A 24965-nucleotide genomic window follows, 5' to 3' on the forward strand; every position below is an offset into this window, starting at 1 on the left:
GCCCTCCGGGAGGTGTAGCACTAGGCTAGGGTCTGAGAGGGTGCACAGGGGTCTGCAGGGGCTGAGGGGTCTGGAGGTGGGACAGATCCACTGCTCAATGAAGGTGGGAGCCCCCTTCCCCAACCAGGTTACTAGATGTGAAGGGAAAGGGATGAAAGCTAGAAAATAGGTGGAAAACAAAAACTGGAAGAAACCAGGTGAGCCTGGCAGAACTCATGCTATGGATGCAGAGCTGTCCCATGGGTGCTGAGACCCAAGTACCGGGCTAAGTGACTGCAAGACTTAGAGGACAGTTCTGCCAAAGGAAGTCTGAGGGGTCACGGCCTTGCCTAAAAATTCAGGGCAAACAGGTTCCTGCCTTGGGAGGGGAAGGGTCTGGGGGCTGCAGTGAAGCCCCAGAAGTCTCAGGGGGTTCTTCCTGCGCCTCCTTTCCCCATCAGCGAGCAGATCAGCCGACGGCAGTCGCAGGTGGATCGTCTGTATGTGGCGCTCAAGGAGCTGGGTGAGGAACGCAGGGTGAGCCTGGAGCAGCAGTACTGGCTGTACCAGCTCAGCCGTCAGGTGGATGAGCTGGAGCACTGGATTGCAGAGAAGGAGGTGGTGGCCGGCTCACCTGAGCTGGGCCAGGACTTTGAGCACGTCTCGGTGAGCACCTTTAGGAATAACAGTGATACCAATACCCAGTGTTTGGGCTAAGGTTCCCTGGGCCTCAGTAGAATAGGGATAATATATCACTTCTTGGCTCTATTGTGAGGCAAACAAGTTAATATAACCTAAGTCATTTAGAACCATGGGTATTATACACAGGGCCTAGCAGTATTGGTTATGAATACTGGATCATAGCATTTCATCATTGTATCTGTTATTGTTAGAATAAATGTTCATTTTTAGATACTATGCTATTTTTAAGCATGTGAGCTCATTGTTATTATGATTTATATTTGCCACCGGATTGGAGGGCGCCGGCGTAGGCAATGCCTTTGCCCATCGTGTGGTGCCTCCCATCCTGGTGGCAGGTGTTGCAGGAGAAATTCTCAGAGTTCGCCAGCGAGACGGGCACAGCAGGGCGTGAGCGGCTGGCAGCCGTGAACCAGATGGTGGATGAGCTGATTGAGTGTGGCCATACAGCAGCGGCCACCATGGCCGAGTGGAAGGATGGGCTGAATGAGGCATGGGCCGAACTGCTGGAGCTCATGGGCACAAGGGCCCAGCTGCTGGCTGCCTCTCGGGAGCTGCATAAGTTCTTCAGCGATGCCCGGGAGCTTCAAGGACAGATCGAGGAGAAGCGGAGGAGGCTGCCCCGCCTGACTGCTCCACCTGAGCCGAGACCCAGCGCCAGCTCCATGCAGCGTACCCTGCGAGCCTTTGAGCACGATCTGCAGCTCCTCGTGTCCCAGGTTGGGCATTGGCAGCCAGAAGGCTCCAGGGCGGGCCTGGGCTTCAGAGCAGTCAGAAGTCAAGTTGGCAGTAGGTTGAAATTAGGCAGTGGGACAGAAAAGCAGCCCGTACAAGAAGAAATTGGGTAATGGGGCAGATAGAAAAACGGGCTGATTGTTTGCACAGAAATCAGGTAGTGACAGAAAACAGCAGGGCAGCAGGCCTGATAGCAGTTATGTGAAGTTTCCAATAGAGATTGGGCAGTGGGTCCAAATGGATGGAAGACTCCAGCACCGTAAATCCAGATGGAGGATCTAAATGGAAATGCAAGGGGGCTAAGGGGAATTTGGCGTGAGTTAGACAGAAATTAGACAGCACAGCTCTGATAGAAATTACAGAAATTTGATGGGGCTGGATTGACTGGAAAAGGCCACACAGCTAACAGAAATTAGGTAGAGGGTCTGTCAGGAATGGGAGGGAGGTCTGAGAAATTGGGTAGAAATGAAGCTGTGAGCCTGATAGAGCTCAGGCAGCAGGACAGGGGAACTGCATTACAAGGAGCAGTGGGAAGTGGAATTTGAACGATTATTTTTATAAATCACACAGGTGACTTAGGAATCAGGCTGAAAGACTGATAGCAAGTAAGTAGATCTGATAGGAATGGAAAGAGTCACTCTGAAAGAAATCAGATGATTGAACCCAAAGGATAAGCAGCATGTGAGCAGCAGAACAAGGCAGACAGGTACAATGGCATGTGCCTGTAATTCCAGCTACTTGGGAGGCTGAGGCAGGAGAATCACAATTTCAAGGCCAATCTGGGCAACATAACAAGACCTTGTCTGTAAAGAAAACAAAAAGGGCTGGGGATATAGTTCAGTGACCAAGCACCACCCCCACCCCACAGCATGCTCAAGGCCCTAGGTTTAATCCTCAGTACTGAAAGTGAACATTAAAAAAAGAAGAATCAGAGAGTAGACAGGAGAGAAATGCCGTAGTGCATCTACAAGAAGGCAGAAAGCAGGAAGTCCAAGAGAAATCAGGCAGTGAATATGGGGGAAGCTGGATGGTAGGGTGGGCTCCTTCTGTCTTGCCGGTCTGCATTCAGCAAGCAGATGGGGGGAGGGGTGGAGCTTGGGCCTGGTGGAGGGCAGGGCCCGATCTGCCATGCCCCTCAGGTCCGGCAGCTGCAGGAGGGGGCGGCCCAGCTGCGGACCGTGTATGCGGGTGAGCACGCTGAGGCCATTGCCAGCCGGGAGCAGGAGGTGCTGCAGGGCTGGAAGGAGCTGCTGTCAGCCTGTGAGGACGCCCGCCTGCACGTTAGCTCCACGGCCGACGCCCTGCGCTTCCACAGCCAGGCCCGAGATCTGCTCTCCTGGATGGATGGCATCGCAGGCCAGATTGGGGCAGCTGACAAGCCCAGGTGCTTCCCATCCCACTTCAGACTCCCTAGCAACCTCTGGCAGCCTCCCCCAGCTACCTCTGGCTCACCCTTCCCATATGAGACCACACAATAGCCATCCCAATGCAGCAGCTCTGTGCGTGTGGCACTGTTCTAGATGCTTCTATGTGTTAAGACCTCTTTTAGGCCAGACACTGGGGCTCAGACATGGGGCAACTTCCTGCCTTCTGTCCTTCCCAAGTGCTTGCAGCATCCCATGGAATTTGTCTTGGTCATATAGTTTAGTCCAGCACTGTCTAATAGTTATATAATTTAAACCAAAAATGTGAGCTAATATATATTTTTAAATTTTATTATAACCACATTAAAAAGAAGCAAGTGAAAATGAATTCTAGTAACATCTTTTATTTAACCCAACATAACCAAGATATCCTGATTTCATCATGTCAATATTGAAATTATTGCTGGGTGTGGTAGGACATGTCTGTAATCCCAGCACTCAGGAGGCTGAAGCAGAAGGATCACTCAATGTTTGAAGCCAAACTTGGCTACACAGTGAGTTTAAAACCAGCCTGAACTACATACTAAGATTCTGTCTCAAAAAACCAAAAGAAAGAAGAAAAAGAAAACATAAATTATTAATATATTTTACAGTGTCTTGTACACTAAATTTTCACAGGCTGGTGTGCACATGACATTTAAAAAACATGTCCATTAAACAGAAAGTGCAGGAAAAAAAAATAAAAAACATGTCCATTCAAACCATCTCAATGGCTACAGGTGTCTACAACACAGACTTTTTCTTTTTTTTTTCGTCTTTTTCATTTTTATCGGTTCCAGGGATTAAACTCATGACTGCCTGCTTGCAAGGCAGGCGCTTAGGCCGCTGAGTTAAATCCCCAGCCCCAACAACACAGACTTTTGAGATTAGAATCCCTGGCTAGAGGTATAGCAGTTAGAACATTGGGCCTTGGACTCCTGGGAGGATTCTAACTTAGAACAAAAGGGTGAAATTGGGTATACTGCAATTGATGAATTAGTAAAGACCCTTGGGCCCTTAAAACTTGGCCTCAGGAGGCAGATGTCCTGAGATGCTGTGGAACCTCAGCCTCCAGTAACTAGGCTCATGGGAGCCATGCACATGGTGGGGGAGGGGGGCAACAGTGCTGCCTGTGGCTCAGATGGCTGCCTACACCCCCTCAGGGACGTGTCATCAGTGGAGGTGCTCATGAACTACCACCAGGGCCTGAAGACCGAGCTGGAGGCAAGGTTACCTGAGCTGACTGCCTGCCAGGAGCTGGGACGCTCTCTGCTGCTCAACAAGAGCGCCATGGCTGATGAGGTGGGAGGAGCACGGGGGATCCCTCTTCCCACTAAGTGCATAGGGTGGGAGCTGTCCCTTATGCTCCTCTCACTTACCTACCACACCCAGATCCAGGCACAGCTGGACAAGCTGGCGACCAGGAAGGAAGAAGTGTCGGACAAGTGGGACCGCCATTGGGAGTGGCTGCAGCAGAGTGAGTGTGGGCTTAGATGCACGGCTCAGGGACCCAGGGACATGTTCCAGCCTGAAGGATGACATGAGCATGTTTTTCACACCACCCTCAAAAACAAACACAAGGGCCTAAGAGGGGTGGGCAGGGGGCTGCCTTGCCCTCGAATCCATACCGAAGACAGCTTGTTGAGAAACTGGTACCTTCGGAAATAGTCCCAGATACTGTGACTCCTGCAGGGCTTAGAATGGTCAGGGCTGGGACAGGGGAAGCTAGAGGGGTACAGAAGGCTAGAGAAGACAGGTAGGGCCCGCAGGTGCTCCTGGGTCCCTGACTTGTGTTCCTCCCCAGTGCTGGAGGTGCACCAGTTTGCCCAGGAGGCTGTGGTGGCTGATGCCTGGCTGACAGCCCAGGAGCCACTCCTGCAGAGCCGGGAGCTGGGCAGCAGCGTGGATGAAGTGGAGCAGCTTATCAGGCGACACGAGGCCTTCCGAAAAGCAGCTGCAGCCTGGGAAGAGAGGTTCAGCTCCCTGAGGCGCTTGACAACGGTCAGCATCCCTGATCCTGCTCCTGGCGTCCCACAGCACACCCCCCCCCCCCCCCCGCCCAACACTGTATGAGCCAGGCACGCCTGGACTCGGTGCTCACATGCACCTAGCCTGGGCTAGCAGCGCAGATAGATCTGTCTCAGTGATGGTCCCAAAGAGGTCGGGAATATGCTAGGGAAGAACAGAGGGATGGGGACTGCAATGGGGGAGGCACAGGAGGGTGAGATTCAGGGAGTTCCAGATGAGCCTTGAAGAATGAGATGAAGAGATTAAAAAAAAAAATTTTTTGTCTGGGGTGGGAGAACACTAGGAAGGAGGAGGGAGGGAGCAGACGGTCCCCACAGAAAGCGATGACTTAGCCCCTTTTTAAAATATTTAACCCATTTTTAAAAAGCAATAAATGTTAGTAGCAATTCAGCTCTTGGTAGGACGTGCAGTAGGGCAGGGGTTTGAACAACAGGCAACTTTAAAACACTTCAAGGAACCAGTAAATTGAGCAGGGAAGCAGAAACCCAGAGTGCCTGACTAGGTGGCTCTTACCACTCCCCCCCACCCCCCAACTCCCGCCTCCCAGTCTGACCCAAATCCCTCGGTCCCCAGATTGAGAAACTCAAGGCAGAACAGAGCAAGCAGCCACCCACCCCTCTGCTGGGGCGCAAGTTCTTCGGTGACCCCACGGAACTGGCAGCTAAGGCGGCGCCCTTGCTGAGGCCAGGGGGCTATGAAAGGGGCTTAGAGCCCCTGGCCCGCCGGGCTTCAGACACGCTGTCGGCCGAGGTGCGGACCCGGGTGGGGTACGTGCGCCAAGAGCTCAAGCCCGAGCGCCTGCAGCCGCGCATTGATCGGCTTCCTGAGGTCCCGGCCAGGGCCGAGCCGGTGTCCCCGCCAACTGCACCAGAGGACGCGGTGGAGACCCCTGGGACACCTGTGGTGGTGGAGCAGGTCAGGCCTCGGCCGGAGCGCCAGGAGTCAGCTGATCGCGCGGAGGAGCTGCCCCGCAGACGGCGGCCGGAGCGCCAAGAGTCGGCCGATCAACCCGAGGAGGCTGCACGGAGGCGGCGGTCAGAGCGCCAGGAGTCTGCGGAGCACGAAGCGGCACACAGCCTCACGCTGGGCCGCTACGAGCAGATGGAGCGGCGTCGAGAGCGGAGGGAGCGGCGGTTGGAGCGGCAAGAGTCCAGTGAGCAGGAGACGCCCAGAGGAGAACTGATCAAAGGGTAAGGCAGGTGGGAGCAGGGGCTGAGCAGCCGGTGCTCCTAGAGGGAAAGGTGCAGGGCCCAATGACAGTGCCAGAGAGCTCTGTCCATTTTCCAGCGGTGGTAACCAAGGCATTGAGTAGATGTGACAGTATTCCACATGGCCAGTCCTGCTTGCTGACCTTTCGAAAAGGCAGGGCACCTTCAAGTGCAGGTTCTCAGCCAGTGAAGGTGAACTGTATTGAATCTCCTTCCTGGGCTGAGGGCGGAGGAAGTATCAGGGATTTTATCTGCTTTGCAATAGGTTTTCTCCCCTGGGCTCCTGGTGGAAACCACACCTCTGGGATTGGGTGGTGGACCCTTTGTTACATTCTCCATGGCAGTATGGAGTTGAGACTGTTGTCTCCAGCACAGTGTGGATAAAATAGGACCAGTGCCCCTGGCATTCTGAATCCAGCTGTTAACCAGAGCCTGGTGGGCAGATCAGTCCAACTGGCTGTGTCTCCAGAAAGGACAGGAAAACAATGGCTTTTTGGTTTTTTTGAAGCTTTCCATTCCATGCACACTTGTTAAGAGCCCACGCTGCCTGGCAAGGGCTGGGGAGAGCAGTGACCAAATGAGTCCTAGCCCTGCCTTCATGAGGCCCACAGCCCAGAGGGGGAAACCCACACATCCCCGGACAGTAAAGACCCAAAACAGGGCCAGGATGGGGGAAGTCCGGCAGGGATTGGGAGCCCAAGGAGCAGGTGTTTGAGTGTATCAAAGGTGCCAGTTCGCCTTTCAATTTTTGCTGCGTGAGACTTAAAATAGGAGAGAAGCCACGTGTGTTGGGTTATACTTATAATCCCAGCAATTTGGGAGGCTAAAACAGGAAGATTGCAAATTTGTGCCCAGTGGGCAATTTAGTGACTTAATAATGTGAGATTTTATCTCAAAAAACATAAAGGGCTGGGGATGCAACTCAGTGGAAAGACACTGGGTTTATTCTCAGCACACACGCAAAAAAAAGTGCTTTGGGAGAGGTTTTGTGCTCCATTCAGCAGCAGCAGTGTCTGGAGCTCCCAAGGAGTATAAGTGCCTGATCTGTACAAGACAATGGAGAAATGGACAGAGGTCACATTTCGAGATTAGAGGTGGAGGCGGCTCCTCCATCCAGACAAGCAGGGCCCTGGAAAAGGCACTGCAGTTCCATTGGATCTTTCTGTCCCTCTTGCCCCAGGAAGGCCACCCTGGCTGACATTGTGGAGCAGCTGCAGGAGAAAGAGGCAGGCCCAGGGCTCCCTGCTGGGGTGGTAAGTTGAGCCAGACGAGAGACCCCTCTCAGAGCAGGAGTCAGGATGTCAGAAAACAGCCAGTGCCTAGCCCTGGGTCTACTCCCTGTCTTTCCGTTAGCAAGATGGGGCCAAAAGCCGGGCGTGATGGCGCACGTCTGTAATCCCAGCACTTGGGAGGCTGAGGCAGGAGAATCTTGCAAGTTCGAGAGACCAGCCTGGGCTACAAAGCGAGCCTAAGGCCAGCCTGAACTGCATAGTGAGACCCTGTCTCAAAAAGACAAAAAAAAAAGGGGGGGGGCAACGACCTGAGACTCCCACCCACACATATACATAGATTCTTAAACTCTTCCTGCATGTTTCCTGGGCTCCCATGTCTCTAGCCCAGTGGGGTCGCAAATTTCCACGCAGATAGCCAAGTACATACTGGAGCCAACCCTAGCTTCCTCCTACGGGAATTCCTTGCACCCCCCCCCCCACCCGCCCATAGATCTAGCCCTTTCCTTCCACCTCGGAGGATTCCAAACCGAGTCCTGGCAGATTCTCTCCCAAGGGCCTTGAGCTCCTCCCATCCTTACCTCCAAGACATGACCTTGCAGACCAGTGGGACCCCAAATCTGTTTGTCCCCGCAGATAGATGGTCCCCACGCCCTCCCACGGACAGTATCCCTCTTCCCCCTCCCTCACACAGCCGTCGCTGCCTCAGCCTCGTGAGCTTCCCCCTGGCCGTCTGCCCAATGGGTTTGAGCCGCCCGAGCGGACACCACGGCCGGATCGGCCGCGGGCGCGGGACCGACCCAAACCCCGCCGGCGGCCCCGGCCAAGAGAGGGTGGTGAGGGCGGGGTAAGTCGGCGCTCGCGCTCCGCCCCCGCCCAGGGCGGCTCCGCCCCCGCGCCTCCGCCACCGCCCACTCATACAGTGCAGCACGAGGGCTTCCTGCTGCGCAAGCGCGAGCTCGACGCTAACCGCAAGTCATCCAACCGGTGAGCGTGTGGGCGGGGCTTTGGAAGGCGGGGACCAAACTCTGGGTGCCCAATGAGTGAATAAGCGGGCCAGGGGGGTGGGGCTCAACGTTAGTACTTCCAACCCGCACAGGAAAGGGTGGGATTTGGGGGGGGGTAGCCTAATGTTAATGTGTCCAATGGCTCAGCGGACCGACCTTGGGTGGAGACAGGACTGAGATATTGAGGTAGAGAAGGAAGACCCAGTAACCTAGCGACTAACTCCGAAGCTGACTGTAGCTAAAGAGCAAGCCGTGGGTAGAGTCGAGTCTAGAGGGTTTCAATGGCATGTGGAGCCAGGAGATGACCACCAATAATTAAGGGGGCTACCTTTGAAGTTTCAAATTGGGGAAAGATGGGGAAAAGGGGTGAAGCCCAAATTCTGAGAGCTGAGTGGATGGAGTAGGGGTTGGGGTCCCTAAAAGTTGTCCAGATCAGGTTCCAGCTGGAGTTTTTTTTATTTTTGGAGCTTCTGGTTGACCAGGACGTTTCTGTCTAACTGGAGACAGTTGGGACCAAGAAGGATAGCACTCTTCTGCGAGTGGAGTGAGGCCTAAATTCGAGACACTGGGCGGGGCAGGTGCGGGCTTTACTGATGGGTGTAGATGGTGTCTTCCTTCCTTGTCCTTGGCCAGGGTGGAAATGAAGACGTACTGTATTTTGTTCCTGTGGGACTTTCTCTTGATTTGGGCGTTTAGCTAGATGGGGAGACAGAAATTCCTCATTCCAGACAGATCTTCCTTGAAGGAACTCAGTGAAAGGCAGGGGAATGAGGGGGTAAAGGAATGGAAAGGATCCAGTGGAACAAAAGTTTATGGAAGAAACAGTTAAAGTCTTTAGGAACTCAGTATGGGAGAAGATAAAGAAAGGCAGGCCCAGCAAGGGCCAACCTGGGCAAAGAACTTAGGACTGGAAGCTTTAGACGTTCCTCTCAGCTGACGACCATCCACTAGGAAGAGCTCCTTGGCCTGTGGCATAGTAAGTTAGGGCAGAGTTCCACAAGAGGTTGCATGCAGAAGCACACTTAGACTGTGGATGTCAAGGAGTACCAAACAGTGCTGCAGTTCTGCCTTGAGCCTTGTCTCCTCACCCCAGGTCGTGGGTGAGTCTGTACTGTGTGCTCAGCAAAGGGGAGCTGGGCTTCTACAAGGATGCCAAAGGCCCAGCATCGGGGGGCACGCACGGCGGGGAGCCCCTGCTCAGCTTGCACAAGGCCACAAGCGAGGTGGCTAGTGACTACAAGAAGAAGAAGCATGTCTTCAAGCTCCAGTGAGCCCCTGATGGGCGGGAGGGAGGAATCCAAAGCCCAGTTTCCTGGCTTCAGTAGGACCCTGGCTGCCTTGGAAAACATTTGGTGGGGTGGGAGCTAGACGCCTTGGGATTCCTCTAATTTTGTGTTCCCTTTTGTAGGACCCAGGATGGCAGCGAGTTTTTGCTCCAAGCTAAAGATGAGGTGAGATGTGTTCCATCCATGTCCCTGTGGACCTCAAAATGACCTGGCTGGGTGGCTGGCTCCTTGGCCTAGAGTGGTTGGGCTATAGCAGAGTCTAAATAAGTCCCAGAAAATTCCCAAGGCCTAGATTTCTCAGGGTGTGATAGGCCTTGGGAGGAATTTGGGTTTTGTCCTAAGGGGACAAGGGAGCCATGGGCTCCAAGCTGGTTTAAGTGTACTGTAATAAATATTACTCTGGCTACTGGGTACAGGGCAGATGGGATGGGGCTGGCAAGAATGGAGGTGGGGAGCCCTGGAGGCAACCAGGGCAGGAACCCAAAGGAAGAGCACTGGGTTGGACTCAGGAAGTCTGTGGGAAGAAGTGGGGCAAGTAGGAATGTGAATGGGTCTCAGGATAGGGCACTGAGGCCAGAGAAAAGAGATGGAGGTGGCTTGAACAGGAATTGAGAGTAATAAGTAACACTGGTTATCTCAGCCCTCATAAGAGGCTAAGAAAGCCTTATTCTCTTTCTGCTTCCTTATACTTATCTATAAAATGGAAGCCAGGGATGGTGGCTCATGCCTATAATTCCAGCACTCTGGGGCTGAGACAGAGAATTGCAAGTTCAAACCCCAACCTGGGCAGTTTAGTGACTTAAGGAGATTCTGTCTCAAAATTTAAAAATCAGGGGTATAGATGTAGCTCAATGTGAAGGCCTGAGTTTGATCTCCAGCACCTCAGAAAAAAGTTTCTTTGTTTTGTGTCTTTCTGAGATAGGCTGTCACTATGTAGTTGAGGCTGGCCTTGAATTCACTTTGTAGCTCAGGCTGGCCTTGAACTCACATCCATCCTCCCCAGTAGTAGGCATTCAGATTGGTATATGTAGAGAATAGGACCTGGTAAATGTCAGTGCTCCATAGGTATTCACCCATGTTATTTATCTATCGGTATGGGGGACTTACGTATGATCCTATTGTATAGGTTTGAGTGAATGAATCACAAAAAGTGCTTAGAACAGAGGCTGGCACATTGTAAGTGCTATATGACTGCTTGTACCCTCTATCACTGTCACCTTGATAGAGGAGGAAACTCAAGTTCACAGAGAGCAGTCTGACTCCACATTCATCACTCATCTATCCAGTTCTCTTGTAAACACAGACTCCATGCCCTTTCTTTTTCCAGGAGGAGATGAACGGTTGGCTGGAGGCAGTGGCTGCCTCGGTGGCAGAACATACAGAGATTGCCCGCTGGGGACAGACACTACCCACCACCTCATCCACAGATGAAGGCAACCCCAAGCGTGAGGAAGGGGAGCGCAGGGCCAGTGGACGCAGGAAGTGACAGGAAGCCCAGGGTCTGGCGAGTCTCCCTGCCCCTTTTCTCTGCACTGTGGGCACAAAGACACTTTCTCTTCTGCAAGGGGCAGAGCCCCTTGTTCTACACTGCGGACTCAACATGACGGGCAGTGGAAAGGAGGGGACTTCTCCTGCACCCCAGGAAGCGGTGGGGAGATTGTTGCCCCTATAGCCATATCTCGGCCTCTTCCCACTCACCACCTCCACCCCAGGTGCTGGGGCTCCATTATTTTTATGCAATAATTGAGCTTGGTGGGAGCGGGCAGGGGGCCAGTTGAGCCAAGCCTCTTGCTACATCCGCAGATCCTGTCCCAAGAAGCTGGGGTGGTGGAGGCAACAATTCCTGGCCTCCTTTCCGCCCTAAGGATGGGCACGGGGGCGCTGGTGAGGTCCCCTGGACCATCCAGGGTGCTAGGGGGTGGCAAGGGGACACTTCCTTCCCACCTTTACCTCACTTCCAATGCTGCCTTGTTCTCTTGTCTCGAGTGGGGAGTGAGGAGTCCTAACCTCTGCACTTCCTGACTTAGTTTATTTTTGAAAAAGGTAGACTTCCCCTTTCCCTGACCCGCATCCGCGAAGGCTTTTAATGGGAGGGGCGTCAAACCTCAGAACTGTCTTCCTCTCTCCTTCCCCCTCCAATTGTAAATACTACTTCATGAGGGGAGGGGTGAGGGGAAGCCCTCCCTTGCACCCCTGCATGCTTCTTGTTGGAGCACCTTCCGGGGGAGTGGAGGAAGCGGGTCGTGGACAGTCCCCAAGGCCGCCTTTAGAAGTCGCTGGGGCCCGGGAGTGTGGGGCGCACACTGTATGTACCTATAATAAACCCTTTGGCTTTGACGGTCTACACTGATTTTTTAGCGTTTCATGGGCTGCGCTTGCGGGACGGGCTAAAGGGGATCGGTAGCTTCGGAGAACGTCTAGGTGTACCTTAGGATGTACACTGATTTCCACGAATCACCTGAGAGCCCTACCTAAAATGGGACCTCTCGACGGACAGGGAAATAATTCAACTTGCCAGAAGAAGCTGCCAGGTCCGCGCGGTCTTGGTCTGAAAAGGCGGCTTCCTTTAAGGAGGTGGAGAATTTAATGTGATGAGCGAGTACTCTGTCCAATTATCGGCGGCTTCTGGAGTCTCCGGCCCAATGAACAAACCATAGGGGCGGGTCTGAGCGCACACCCGGAAGTGGGTGCTGGCCGGCTGGCCGGCTCGCCTAGGGGCCATGGCTGCGGCTGCAACTATAGCCGAGGGGATTCCGGGTCGGAGTTCTCCCGGGGAAGTGATTCATTTGAACGTGGGAGGTAAAAGGTGAGTGGGAGAGGTTCCTCAGCCTCTGCATTGAAGGGCGGGGAGCGGAGTGGGAGTACCCGCCTCTCCTGGGGAAGTCTCTGTCCATCAAGGGCTGCTCCGCCCCCAGATGGAAGTGTGGAGCCTGGAAAGACGCAGGAGGCGGGGACCAAATACCCTGGATCTTGAGGGATGGGGCAGCGTTTCTCTGTCCATCGTTTTTTCCATTCATTTACTGTTCCCACCCAGATTCAGTACCTCTCGCCAGACTCTCACCTGGATCCCAGACTCCTTCTTCTCTAGGTGATCGGGAAAGCGCGTTTGGGGAGTGGGGGTGGCAGCAGAAGGCATGGGAAAGCCTAATTTCCACTACCTACTCACCTCCTGGCGAGGCCCATGACCCCAGCTGTTTCCCCTTTTCTAGTCTGCTGAGCGGACGCATCTCAACTCTGAAAGATGAGACTGGAGCAGTGAGTAGGGCAAGAACTGAATGGGGTGGCCGTTAGCCGCAGGGACAAACCCTCCACTCACTCCCTTTCTTTGTCCTATCCTCTGCCTGCTCTCTCCTGCAGATATTTATCGACAGGGACCCCACCATCTTCGCCCCCATCCTCAACTTCCTACGCACCAAAGAGTTGGACCCCAGGTTGGTATGGATAAAGGAGGAAGAGTCCCTCACCATCTATCCTCCCTGAGAGTATCCACTTAAGGTTCATTCTAATAGAATTATTCAGAATCTTGATGATGTTAAATTATTTGTGCGTAGGGTTGGGACTAGAGCTCAGTGGCACAAGCACCTGTCTGGCAGGCGTAAAGTCCTGAGTACCATTCAGGACTATTCCTGGTACCAAAAAAACATTTATTTGTCCTTAGAATTCACACACCACACACACATTTTAACTTCATATCATTGCTTGTTAGAACCTTATACTTTCAAAAGTAGCAACCCTTCAATATTCGTGAACAGTTCTAAAAATTCTTCCCTAGAATTATCTGCCCTCTCCTAGCCCCAGACCCTGGCCCCTAATGAGTCCTTCTATTCAGGGGTGTCCATGTTTCCAGCCTCCTTCATGAAGCCCAGTTCTATGGACTCACTCCACTGGGTAAGTCGTTCGTGTGTGTGTGTGTGTGTGTGTGTGTGTGTGTGTGTGTGTGTGTGTGAGAGAGAGAGAGAGAGAGAGAGACAGACAGACAGACAGACAGACAGAGGGGAGCAGTTAACATCCTTCTCACTGGGAAGAAAACCAGCCCTCTACTGAACCTTCCAAGTGCTTCCTGCCCCCCCCCCACTCCTGAAAGGGGATTGGTTAGAACTAAGAGTACTGGATTTGCCCCACTGTGAGGGAAGTGGTGATATTTTGTGGAGATGGAGTGGGGGGAAAAGCTCTGTCTTAGCTTCCCCTAAGTCCCAGGTTTGAATCCTTCCATTGCAGTTCGTCGCCTGCAGCTGCTGGAGGACCTAGATCGATCTTCTTGTGGTAACGTCCTCTTCAGTGGTTACCTGCCCCCACCAGGTGTGCACTCCCAATGAACAGAGAGGGAAAGGGATGGGCTGAAAACTATATTTCCTATAAGGCTGCAGCCCTTGGGTACCAGTGCTATGAGCCCTGAGACAGGGGAAACTGTACCCTGAACTGAGGCTGATACTTGGAAAGGAAGTAGGAAACAGCATTTTCCATAAGACCGTGGACCAGCTCCTTCTTGGAGCTCGGATGCTTAAGCTAGAGCCCCGTGGGAGTTGTAGTCCAGTTTAATTTTCTTGTGAGAAGCTTTGGAAGAAATGGGGTTCTTTGCTTAGAGAAGACTAGTATTTTTCTTTTTTTTTTTTTTTTTTTTTTGTCTTTTTCATTTTTATCGGTACCAGGGATCGAACTCACGACTGCCTACTTTCAAGGCAGGCACTTATGCCGCTGAGCTAAATCCCCAGCCCTGAGGAGACTAGTATTAATGGCAAGTTATTTACTATAATTCCCATGACACCTTGGATCAGACTACTATGGAAAATAACCCTTAGAGGTTACTAGGAACTATGGTCCTCAGGACTTTGTGGATTGTGACTTTATTTCCCTAGCTCCCATCATTATCTACTGCTTACATGAAATTTGCCAAACATAAAGGGCTGTACTATTACTTTTTTTAGTTTATCCCATCTTAAAAATCATCTGCAGTGCACACAGTTGGGAGACTGAGACAGGAGGATCACAAGTTCAAGCTTAGCCTGAGCAATTAGTGACTTAATGAGATCCTGTCCCAGAATAAAAAACAAGGGCTGTGCAGAGGCCCTGGGTTCAATCCCCAGACTGGAGGGGAAAAAAAACTTAAATAGAAGCATATACCATTACATCTATGCCATAAATGCAAATGAGACATGAAAATAAAACCCAAATATCAGTGTTATTATTAGACCCTAGTTAGAGACTCGTGCCTGCCAAGGGTACAAGCTTCCGTTTTCTAGGAGAGATTAGTAAATATTAAAGAGGCATTAACTTCACAGCAGCACCAAACTCAGCCTTGTTCTGTGATGGACTCAAGAACCTGAAAAAGAAGTAACTTGCTGTGTGGTTCAGTGTCACTGAATGCCATGTCCCAACTCCACCTAAAATCTTTACCAATTGACTGCTCTTCACATGGGAAATTTGCAGCTGTCATAGTTGAGATGCTTACAGCCTGACAGCCCTGATTGCTCCTCTGCCTGTCCGGATTCCAGGGTTCCCAGCGAAGCGGCGAAACCGGCACAGCCTAGCAGGATCCCAGCAGGTAGGGGGACGCCTGGCCACTGTTCGACGAAGCAACACGATGCCCCCTAACCTGGGCAATGCAGGGCTACTGTGCCGAATTCTGGACGAGAAAGTCCCTCCTTCACCATCAGGTAACTTTCTGGCTTCTAAGAAGTCAGGGTACCCGTGGGCCCTGTGTGGGGCTCCAGTGACCCTTACTCCAATCCATGCTCTTCCCCCACCCCAAGGGCAACCAGAAGAGGCGGGCATGGTGCGCCTAGTTTGTGGACACAACAACTGGATCGCTGTGGCCTACACCCAGTTCCTTGTCTGCTATAGGTTCTCAGGGAGTGGGGAGGTGGGGGGCCTGAGTCCTGGGCCTGGAAAGGGCTTGAAGTGAAGGCTGATGGTGTCCCTCCATCCTACAGACTGAAGGAGCCCTCTGACTGGCAGCTGGTGTTTTCCAGCCCCCGCCTGGACTGGCCCATTGAACGCCTGGCTCTTACAGCCCGGGTACCTGGTGGGGCTTTGGGCGAGCATGACAAGATGGTAGCTGCAGCCACTGGCAGTGAGATCCTGTTGTGGGCTCTGCAGCCAGAAGGTGGTGGCTCTGAGATAGGTATGGCCCTGGGTCTTTTTCAGAACTCTCTGCCCTTAGAATTCTGTGGCTTGTTAAAATACCCTATCCCAAAGCCAGGGACAGTGACACACCCCTATGGTGGCAGCACTCAAGAGGCTGAGACAGGAGACAGTTTGAGGTCACATAGTGAGTTCATGAGTGGCCTGAACTATGTAATAAGACCTTATCTCACAAAAACCAACCAAACAAAAAAACCCCAAGTTACTGTATAAAATTCCCAAAGCTGTAAGAATTCTCTTCTCCATTTGATATTACGGCCCCATCAGAATGCCTCGTGTCTGTCGGAATTCTTTTGCTTGTTGGGAAGAGCTGCTTATGACCAGTTCTCTCCCACTGAGAATTCCCTGCCCTATCAGGCCTCCACATTCCCCCTTGCCAGGACCTGTTAGACTCTGTTTCTCATCAGAGTCCCTGTCAGCAGAGGGTTTTTCTTTGTTGGAAATCTTACCATGTTAGATTCCTCACTCTTCAGAATTCCTCTCCTGTCTAAAAATAGCTGTAATTCCTGCTGGAATCCTCAGTCTTCTGAGGATTTCACGGCCCAACTGAGTCCTCTGGCCCTTGGAGTTCCTGCTGCCACTGTCCTCATGCTGAAGCAGAGTCCTGACTGAGCCCTTCTGGCCCCTGCAGGAGTCTTCCATCTAGGGGTACCTGTGGAGGCTTTGTTCTTCGTGGGGAACCAGCTCATTGCCACGAGCCACACTGGGCGCATTGGAGTGTGGAATGCTGTCACCAAGCACTGGCAGGTCCGTGCTCTAGGCCTCACTACCCCCTTCTCACACACTGCAGATTTGGTGGAGGGTCTTTCAGTCCCTCCACACCTGGAGAGAGTCAGAGAACCTAACAGTGTCCCAGAGCTAGCAGTGGGGGGTGGGGAGGAGCTTCCTAGAGGAGGAGCCATGGAGCTGACCTATGAATGGACAGGTCTTAAAGGGAGGGGAGAGGATTCCCTGGGCCCCAGGTGTGGGGTGTGGGAAATAGACCTTGTAGGAGGCAGGAGCACAGAGAGAAGTTCAGACATCTGTTACCCTCCACAACCTGGGCCATATCCAAAATGTTAAAAAACAAACAAACAAAACCCTATTGTGTTTTGTTTTGTTTTTTGTCTTTTTCCCTTTTATCGGTACCGGGGATCGAACTCACAACTACCTGCTTGCAAGGCAGGCGCTTATGCCGCTGAGCTAAATCCCCAGCCCCAACCCTATTGTTTTTCTCCTATAAACATGTGTTTGGGAGAGAGGCAGACAATAAGAAAAACAAACAGAAGATGGAAGGAGGAAAAAATAGACAAATAGAATCACAAAGTCAGAAAGAAGGCACTGAATGACGAGTAGATAAATGAATGAAGGGAAGCTGCAGGAACTTAATTTAAGTCACAAGTGGAGGAGGGGGAGACCAAGAGATGCTCAAGAGACAGAGCAGGAGACACAAAGGGGAGGCACAGGGAGATGAGGACAGGTACAGCTGGTGCTGCTGGGAGAGGTGCAGCTGGGGCCTGGCTTGCTGGGAGGAGCAACCAGGATGCAGAGGTGGGGTGGGGGGGGCCTCTTTATCACTGCCTTCCTGTGCTGCCCAGGTCCAGGAGGTGCAGCCCATCACCAGCTACGACGCAGCCGGCTCCTTCCTCCTCCTGGGATGCAGCAATGGCTCCATCTACTATGTGGGTGAGCAGTGGCCTGCAGATGGAAGGGCAGCTTGGACAGAACCACCTCGCTACAGGGGAGGGGCAGGCCAGGCACCTCGAACAAACCATTTCTCCCCCACCCCCAAGATGTGCAGAAGTTCCCTCTTCGGATGAAGGACAATGACCTCCTGGTCAGTGAGCTCTACCGGGACCCAGCAGAGGATGGAGTCACCGCCCTCAGTGTCTACCTCACCCCCAAGACCAGTAAGCTCTGACACAGTGCCTGCCTTGGCCATCACTGGCCTCTCTAGCCCCAGCCTATAGTTGTCCTTGCATGTGTGGCATGTCACAAGAGGAAGGACAGATTCACCTCTAGTTTAGTCATTCAACAAATATTTATTGAGCACTGTTTTTGGTGCTAGAGTGAGAGTGGCCACTTCAGGGGCAAAATGTGTCAATGTATTTCTCATCTCTGTGGTCAAGGCAAGATACATGCTCATAAAACCAAGAAGACACATGGTTTTCTTATTGTTGTTTGTTCCTTTGTTTTTTAAACAATAGTTCAGGATAGCCCTGAACTCACTTATATAGCCCAGGCTGGCCTCAAACTTGCAGCAATCCTCCTGCTTCAGCCTCCTGACTGCTGGTATTATAGACATGCACCATGGTGCCCAGAAAGATATGTTTTCTAATGAAGAAATATGAATTTTTATTTAGGATTTTTTGCTTTTTTTGTGCTTGTTTTCCTGATGGTAAATGTAGAAGAATACGTTAACTTTTGATTTTGAGATTCAATTCATGTATCATAAAATTTGCCTTTTTTTATTGCTTTTTGAGGGCCTTGTAAAGTGCCAAGCAAACATTCCATCGCTTACCAGTGAGACTTACCACATTAAAGTGCACAGTTGGGCCTTGGATACAGCTCAGTGGCACAGGCATCTGCCTGGCAAGCTCAGGGTCGTGAGTTCGATTCCCAGTACCAAAAATAAATAAAAACAGTACGCAGAAGGCTGAGGCGAGAATTGCTGTGAGTTTGAACCCAGCCTGAACTATGTAGGGAGACCCTGTCTCACAAACAAAAAAACTCCTGGTATTAAAAAAAAAAGCCTGATATATATGGCTCAGTTGTCCTCTTCTCCCTCCTGCTCTAAATTTACTTCCTGTCTGTGTCACTATGTAGAACCCTAACCCATCACCTGTAACTGCTACAAAATGCATTGAAAGTTGCTAGAATTGGTGGCACAAGCGTACTATCAGCCTGGTCAACTTAATAAGATCCTATCTCAGAAAATTAAAGGGGTTAGGGGGGTAGCACAGTGTGACCCTGGTTTCAGTTCCCAGTACCATTAAATAAAAAGGTAAGTAAGTAGGGCCAGGGACATAGCTCAGCTGCACAGTGCCTGCCTGGCAAGTGCAAGGTCCTGAATTCAACTCCCATTAAAAAAAAAAAAAAAAAAAAAATATATATATATATATATATATATATATATATATACACATACACACATATATAGTTATTTACATACATTTTATATATTTACATATTTTAATTATTTGTATATTTACAAATTTTTAGTTACTGCCTTTTTCTCCAGTTATTTACACACACATATATGTAAATAATTAAGTGAATAAAGAAATAAATAGGTGGGTCAGGTATATAACTCAGTGGTACAGTACCTGCCTGGCAAGGACGAGCTCGTGTTTGATCCCTGGTACCATTAAATAAATAAGTAGTTAGACTATGATGTAGCTCAGTGGAAAGGCCCTGCATTCAATCCTCAGCACACACACAAAAAATTGAAACCATATTTTACCTCCCCACATTCCTTAAAATGGCCCATTAAGTCTCTGAGACTTGCAAAGTGGAAAGTTGGCCAGGGCCGGGAATCTCTAAGACACCTGGGTTGCATTCCCTTTTCTTGCTCTCTGTTTATGCGTCTCTTCCTGACTCTACTTGCATCTGTGCAGTCTCTGTCTCTGTCTCTGTCATTCAGTTCCTTGCCTGTCTGGGATTGTTTTTCCTGTATCTCTTCCTTCTGTAATCAGCTCAGTGCCTCTCTTACTTTCTGGCTCCGGCTCATCTCTGCTCTGTGCGTTTTTCCTTGTGGCCCCAGCACATGTCCTCATCATCTCCGCCAGCTCTCTGGCTCTGCCTCTGCACTGTCTGTCTCTTTCTCTCTGCTCTGGATTCTGTCCCTCCGTTGTTACACAGGCCCTGTTTTCATCCTCCACCCCTCACCAGGTGACAGTGGGAACTGGAATGAGATCGCTTACGGCACCAGCTCCGGGGCCGTGCGGGTCATTGTGCAGCACCCTGAGACAGTGTGCTCGGGGCCCCAGCTCTTCCAGACCTTCACTGTACACCGTAGCCCCATCATCAAGATCATGCTGTCAGAGAAGCACCTCATCTCAGGTGGGTCTCCCTGAAGGATGCAGCTCACCAGGGAGAATGAGGTCACCGGGGAGGGACATTGTATAGGGAGGAAGCTGGCCTGAGGAGGGTTGCTGCAGAATGGGAGCAAACCAGGGAGGGCGAATTTGCAGGGCGTCAAGTGAAGAACTCATTGAGTGAACAAGCCTTTATTTAGCACCTACTGTGTGCCAGACACAGGGCATAGAGGGATGCACGTGACAAACCAAGTCCCTGCCCTGGCAGAGCTAATGTTTTGTTTTGTTTTTATTTTTCGGCTTTTTTTTTTTTGAGACCAGGTCTCACCACGTAGTTCAGGCTGCCGTGAATTCACTTTTGTAGCCCAGGATGGCCTTGAACTCACAGTGCTCCTACCTCAGCCTCCTGAGTGCTGGGGTTACCAGTGTGGCTGTGCTCCACCATGCCCATGCCCGCATTCCAAACAATATTGCCACTTATTTGGAAACAGCAGATGTTGCTATAGTCAACTATGGTCCTATTCAGCAAGTCTGAGGCAAGAGGAAGTTTTGAAAGACAAAGATTACACCAGATGTTCTAAAACCAAACGCCATGCCCACAATGGTTAATAACAACAGAAGGTTGGGGTAGTTGTGTAAAGTCACACTGGCCTTTGTGCAAGTGGGGTTCTGGCTCTGTCCTTTGGGAGACCTTCTGTCAGACAGTTATGAACCTTTCCTTTAGCTGTCATGCAGTGGTGCACTCCTATAATCCCAGCACCCTGGGAGGCTGAGGCAGGAGAGATAACAGAATTGAGGTCACCTTCTCTTATTTTTGTTTTGTGTGTGTAGATTTTTTTTTTTTTTTTTTGAGGCAGAGTCTCAATGTCTAGTTAACGTAGTCCAGGCTGGCCCTGAACTCTTGCCTCAGCTTCCCAAGTGCTAGGATTACAGGTGTGCACCACCATACCCTTTAAAAAGAGCTGAGAGGCTGGATGTGGTGGCACATACCTGACCTAAGCTCTCTAGAGGCTGAGACAGCTGAGGCAGGAGGATTTCTGGGAGTTTGAGGCCAGCCAGGACTATAAAGTGAGTTCAAGGCTAATCTGAACTGCATAGTGAAACCCTGTCTCAAAAAGACCAAAAAGGGCCTGAGGATGTAGGTAAGTGTGAAGACCCAGAATTCAGTCCTCAGTGCCAAAACAACCACCACAAAAAGCTTTCCTTTATTATCTCTTGATTTTCCTTGTTTATTACTTTGTTGTTAGGGTTGGTGTAAGCAGTACCATTTTGATTCTGATAGCTTTCACATTTCTTTCCTAAGAATCCCTGGGTCTTCACAGAGGGGTGGTTCAGGGGAGCTCTGTCTGAGGAAAAACCTTTGAACAGAAATGAAGGAAAGAGCAGCGCAGATTGGCAGAGAGCATTTGGGCAGAGGAAACAGGCACTGCAGAGGCTCAGAGGCGAGGGTGTTGGTGTATCTGAGGAAGAGCAGGAGGCTCCTGCACCTGCCGCAGGGTGAGGACAGAGGCTGTGGGGCAGAAGCTGGGGGGTGGCTCTGGCTGGCTCAAGTGTTCCCAGGTCTCTCTGTGAGTGTAGACTCAGACCATGGGCCAGGACAGGAGCAGGGGGTGGCTGCTGCAATAGTCCAGGTAAGAGACAAGAGGGGCCTCAGGGTGAGCAGTGGACAGTGGACAGTGCGAGTTCAGCTCTGAGGCCACTTGACAGCATTTCTGACCATTTGGAATCCTGAGGGAGAAAGAATTCTCTGCAAGGGAAGAATGGTGGGGACTGGAACCTGATGGCTCGGAAAGGGGTCTGCTGGGGCCCGGGAAGGTCTGATAGGCTCGTGGCCAGAGCAGGCCTGATCTGATCTCCCTGTGTCTCTGTGTCCTCAGTTTGTGCTGATAACAACCATGTGCGGACATGGTCTGTGACTCGCTTCCGGGGCATGATTTCCACCCAGCCGGGCTCTACCCCACTTGCTTCCTTCAAGATCCTGGCGCTGGAGTCGGCGGATGGCCATGGCGGCTGCAGTGCTGGCAATGACATTGGTGCCCGTCACCCCTGGCCCCTTCTCCCCTGCCCTGCCTGACCCCATGGGCCCAGAAGGCCCTGGAGACTGCCACCCTGTCACTCGCTGACCAACCCATTGGCCTCTTTGCTCCTGGCCAATCCCATGCACACTGCCACCTCCACTGACTGCTGAGCACCCCCTGGCCCAGTGCCTCTCCTCCATGGACTAGCACCTGGTCCCCTGTGGGCCTGAACCCACTGACCTTGCAACTCTAGCTGCAGCACCTGTGGTTGGGACCTGCGTGTGGGAGGGCTTCGGCACTGGGGAAGGACCCCAGCCAGCCCTGCCCCTTCCCCTCCCTGGCCAGGCCCCTACGGCGAGCGGGATGACCAGCAAGTGTTTGTTCAGAAGGTGGTGCCAAGTGCCAGCCAGCTCTTCGTGCGACTGTCTTCCACTGGCCAGCGGTGAGGACTGTCCTGCCTAACTGGGAGGGTGGTCAGAGGGCAGGCAAGGTTCCACCTGGGTCACAGAGGCCAGAAGTGGGGGGATAGGTCTCAGCCAAAGAGCTCTGAAGGAGCAGATGCTGGGGAGGCCTGGTGAGTTTGGGGGCTGTAGGGCTCAAAGGTATGACAGGTATGGGAAGATTGACACTGGAGAGACCGCAGTGTCGGTGCTGGACACAGGACAGGCAGCCCAGTGCAGTTGGGGCAGGATGGCCATGTGCAAGAGGGAAGTCAGTGGCCGGGTGGAGAGCGCAGAGGTCAGGCCAGATGAGCAGAGGGAGCTGTGGCAGCCTAGATGCTGCTTGTCAGGTCTGGGCAGAGGCCTGAGAGCTAGGTGTGTCTGTCTTTCCTTCTTGATTTTTCCCTTCCATCCTTCCTTCTTCCCTCCCTCCCTCCTTTCCTTCCTTTTTTCCTGAGTTAGCCCAGGGCCTTTGCACTGAGCTGCATCACCAGCCCTCTTATTCTTTATTCTAAGATGGTGTCTCGCTTAGTCACTGAGTTTCCCAGACTGGGTTCAAACTTGCAATCCTCCTGCCTCAGCCTCCTGAGTGCTGTGGTGGCAAGCGTGCCACAGCTGGAAAGATTGTCTTGAACAGAAGATTCTGAGTCAGGACCTGGAGGCTCAGAAGGAATGAGCAGAAGGAAGGGAGGCTTCAGCATTTAGAAAGACTAGGAAGGGCCACACAGGGTCACAGGCTGGGCGTGCATGGCCCCTGGAGCTGAAGATGAGCAAGGCTGTGGCAGCCATGATGAGAGGCCCAGGCCTTGCCCCAAGTGCACCCAGAAGGCAGAGCCAGTGTGAGGGGACGAGAAGGAGTTGGACAGGAGGCCGGGGACCTGGGGAGGAGGCAGTCACGGGAGAGATGCCAGCCAGCTGATGGAGGTGGAGGGAGCCCCTGGCTAAGACCTGAAGGAACAGGCAAGCGAGGCACCCACAGGTCCACCAGCCATCATGGTGGTGGTGAGGGGCTGTGGAGGTCTGGGGCTGCTGCTGATGAAGAGAAGAGTAGGATTGGGGAGCTCATGGGAGGAGCAAACACTGAAGCTGAGCCTGGTGTGGCAGCGTAAACCTGGAATCCCAGAGGCCTGAGAGGCTAAGCCATGTGGAATGGAAGCTGGCACCCAGCCTGGAAAACTGAAGTGACCAGCACGGCCTTGTCTCAAAGGGCTGGGGATGTAGCTCAAGGTGAAGGCCCTGGCTTTAATCCCGAGTACCGTAGGCCGAAGCTGCAGTGGTTGTGACTGTGATCCAAGAAGGGGGTGGAGACAAGGGGGACCAAGTGGGGCCCTGGCACAGGCGGGACGAGTCTCTCATGCTGTCCCCCTGCAGCGTGTGCTCCGTGCGCTCAGTGGACGGCTCGCCCACGACTGCCTTCACGGTGCTGGAATGTGAGGGCTCTCGGCGGCTGGGCTCAAGGCCGCGGCGCTACCTGCTCACCGGCCAGGCCAACGGTAGACTGGCCATGTGGGACCTGACCACTGCCATGGATGGCCTTGGCCAGGCCCCAGGTACTCCTGGCCACCCTCTCCCTGCCCCAGATGCAGCCCCTCACAAAACCCAAATCCTCACCTTCGGCCTTATCTCTCCTCCCAATCCCTTGCCTTCTGACCCCTTTTCCAGGCCTCCAACCCCTCCTTGTCCTACCTTCCCAGCTGCTCTTTGCTTTTTCCAACCCTGGGTGTTGGACTATGGTCCCTTGACCCATCATCACTGTCTTGGCCTGACCCTGCTTTCTTACCCCTTAGCAGGTGGCCTGACGGAGGAGGAGCTGATGAAACAGCTGGAGCAGTGTGAGCTGGCCCCCCTGGCTTCCTCTCGGAGCTCTCTCCCCAGCCCCTCACCCCAGGCCTCCCTCACCAGGTAGCTGCAGCCCTGCTTCCCAGTCTGTGCCTGGAAGGGAAGTGGCTTTGGGGGAAGGAGGGCTCCCCATGCTGCCTAGCACTGACCTCCCCACCCCTTCAGTCTCCACTCAGCCTCCAGCAGCACCTCCCTATCCGGCCACCGTGGGAGCCCCAGCCCCCCACAAGTGGAGGCCCGGCGCCGTGGGGGAGGCAGTTTTGTGGAGCGCTGCCAGGAGCGGGCTCGGAGCACACCCGAGCCCCGAAGACCACCAGCTCCAGCCCCTCGGCCCTCCACAGGTCTTGGGGCACCTCTCATGCCTCCTAAGAAGAAGCTCAATGAAACTTCCTTTTGAACATAGATTCCGTGGTGCCTTAGGATACTCCAGTTCTGGGGCACTCACGTGCCTCCTTCTTGTTGAAGTCCTGGGTTCAGGGCCAGGGCCTCCTTAGAGTGGTCATTGTTACTAGGTCCCCATCCTCCCTCTTTTCCGGAAGCCAAAGCCAGCCTCCCCAATAAAACTCTCACTGCCATTACCTTGTTTACATTCTTAGTGACGTTAGGGATTCCCAGGGAAGGGCTAGAGAAGATGTAGAGTCCCACCAGGTTCCTGGCTATAGATTTATCTGCCTCTCTGGGTTTAATTAAAGGAAGGAATAGGCTCACAGGGTGGCTTCAGGTATGATTGGATCCAGGGTTCAGTCATTCACTCGGTATGTGTTTTTTACCTCTTGCTTTCTTTTCAGATGCATCTTCAGTCAGGTTTTCCCCACTGTGCATCAGGACTCCTAAAAGCTCCTTAGCAGTCTGTCTCTGCCTCTGTCTCTGTCTCCATCTCCTTTCCCCACCCTGTAGTGAGCATCATTACAGGATTCTCATCGGCTTAACTGGATCA

At 52.4% G+C, this 24965-nt stretch overlaps 2 protein-coding genes across 7 annotated transcripts in view; both read left to right on the top strand.

Moving 5' to 3' along the window:
* The window catches only part of Sptbn4 (spectrin beta, non-erythrocytic 4), a 74541-nt gene extending 62625 nt beyond the window's left edge, over window positions 1-11916 (top strand). For 3 of the 4 annotated variants that reach the window (XM_063252770.1, XM_063252772.1, XM_063252773.1), the window contains 12 exons: window positions 441-645; window positions 1017-1397; window positions 2553-2797; window positions 3980-4118; window positions 4209-4293; window positions 4621-4817; window positions 5418-6034; window positions 7233-7305; window positions 7976-8268; window positions 9382-9555; window positions 9697-9739; window positions 10902-11916. In XM_063252770.1, the coding sequence (XP_063108840.1) occupies window positions 441-645; window positions 1017-1397; window positions 2553-2797; window positions 3980-4118; window positions 4209-4293; window positions 4621-4817; window positions 5418-6034; window positions 7233-7305; window positions 7976-8268; window positions 9382-9555; window positions 9697-9739; window positions 10902-11060 (2611 nt within the window). In that variant the 3' untranslated portion in view covers window positions 11061-11916. Of the gene's footprint in view, window positions 1-440; window positions 646-1016; window positions 1398-2552; window positions 2798-3979; window positions 4119-4208; window positions 4294-4620; window positions 4818-5417; window positions 6035-7232; window positions 7306-7975; window positions 8269-9381; window positions 9556-9696; window positions 9740-10901 lie in introns of those variants that run through there. The other variant, XM_063252771.1, reaches the window with a different exon arrangement.
* A 326-nt stretch (window positions 11917-12242) lies between these two features.
* On the top strand, window positions 12243-24603 carry Shkbp1 (SH3KBP1 binding protein 1). 3 transcript variants are annotated; one of them, XM_003462004.5, is made up of 18 exons: window positions 12243-12380; window positions 12609-12662; window positions 12784-12829; window positions 12932-13005; window positions 13404-13462; window positions 13793-13873; window positions 15067-15228; window positions 15325-15415; window positions 15505-15695; window positions 16347-16462; window positions 17293-17380; window positions 17488-17604; window positions 19586-19756; window positions 21609-21764; window positions 22095-22191; window positions 23561-23739; window positions 23977-24091; window positions 24194-24603. In XM_003462004.5, exons 1-18 carry the CDS (start codon window positions 12295-12297, stop codon window positions 24423-24425), a joined length of 2115 nt encoding a protein of 704 aa, XP_003462052.1. In that variant the 5' UTR covers window positions 12243-12294; the 3' UTR covers window positions 24426-24603. The 3 variants fall into 3 exon arrangements, with proteins under 3 accessions (XP_003462052.1, XP_013014753.1, XP_063108848.1); XM_013159299.3 differs by having other exon boundaries at window positions 23980-24091; XM_063252778.1 differs by lacking the exons at window positions 13404-13462; window positions 13793-13873 and having other exon boundaries at window positions 12252-12380.
* Window positions 24604-24965: the final 362 nt, after the last annotated feature.

The sequence above is a fragment of the Cavia porcellus genome, unplaced genomic scaffold, assembly GCF_034190915.1.
Source record: "Cavia porcellus strain 051 isolate PalLab524CR breed Dunkin Hartley unplaced genomic scaffold, mCavPor4.1 scaffold_7, whole genome shotgun sequence".
Taxonomy (NCBI): domain Eukaryota; kingdom Metazoa; phylum Chordata; class Mammalia; order Rodentia; family Caviidae; genus Cavia; species Cavia porcellus.

Excerpts from the sequence above, each read along its gene's own strand:
- Shkbp1 (XM_003462004.5), top strand. The coding sequence starts at position 12,295 with ATGGCTGCGGCTGCAACTATAGCCGAGGGGATTCCGGGTCGGAGTTCT. Across the intron at positions 13,006-13,403 it reads ACCAAAGAGTTGGACCCCAG|GGGTGTCCATGTTTCCAGCC; the intron begins GTTGGTATGGAT and ends CCTTCTATTCAG. Across the intron at positions 24,092-24,193 it reads CCCCAGGCCTCCCTCACCAG|TCTCCACTCAGCCTCCAGCA; the intron begins GTAGCTGCAGCC and ends CCACCCCTTCAG.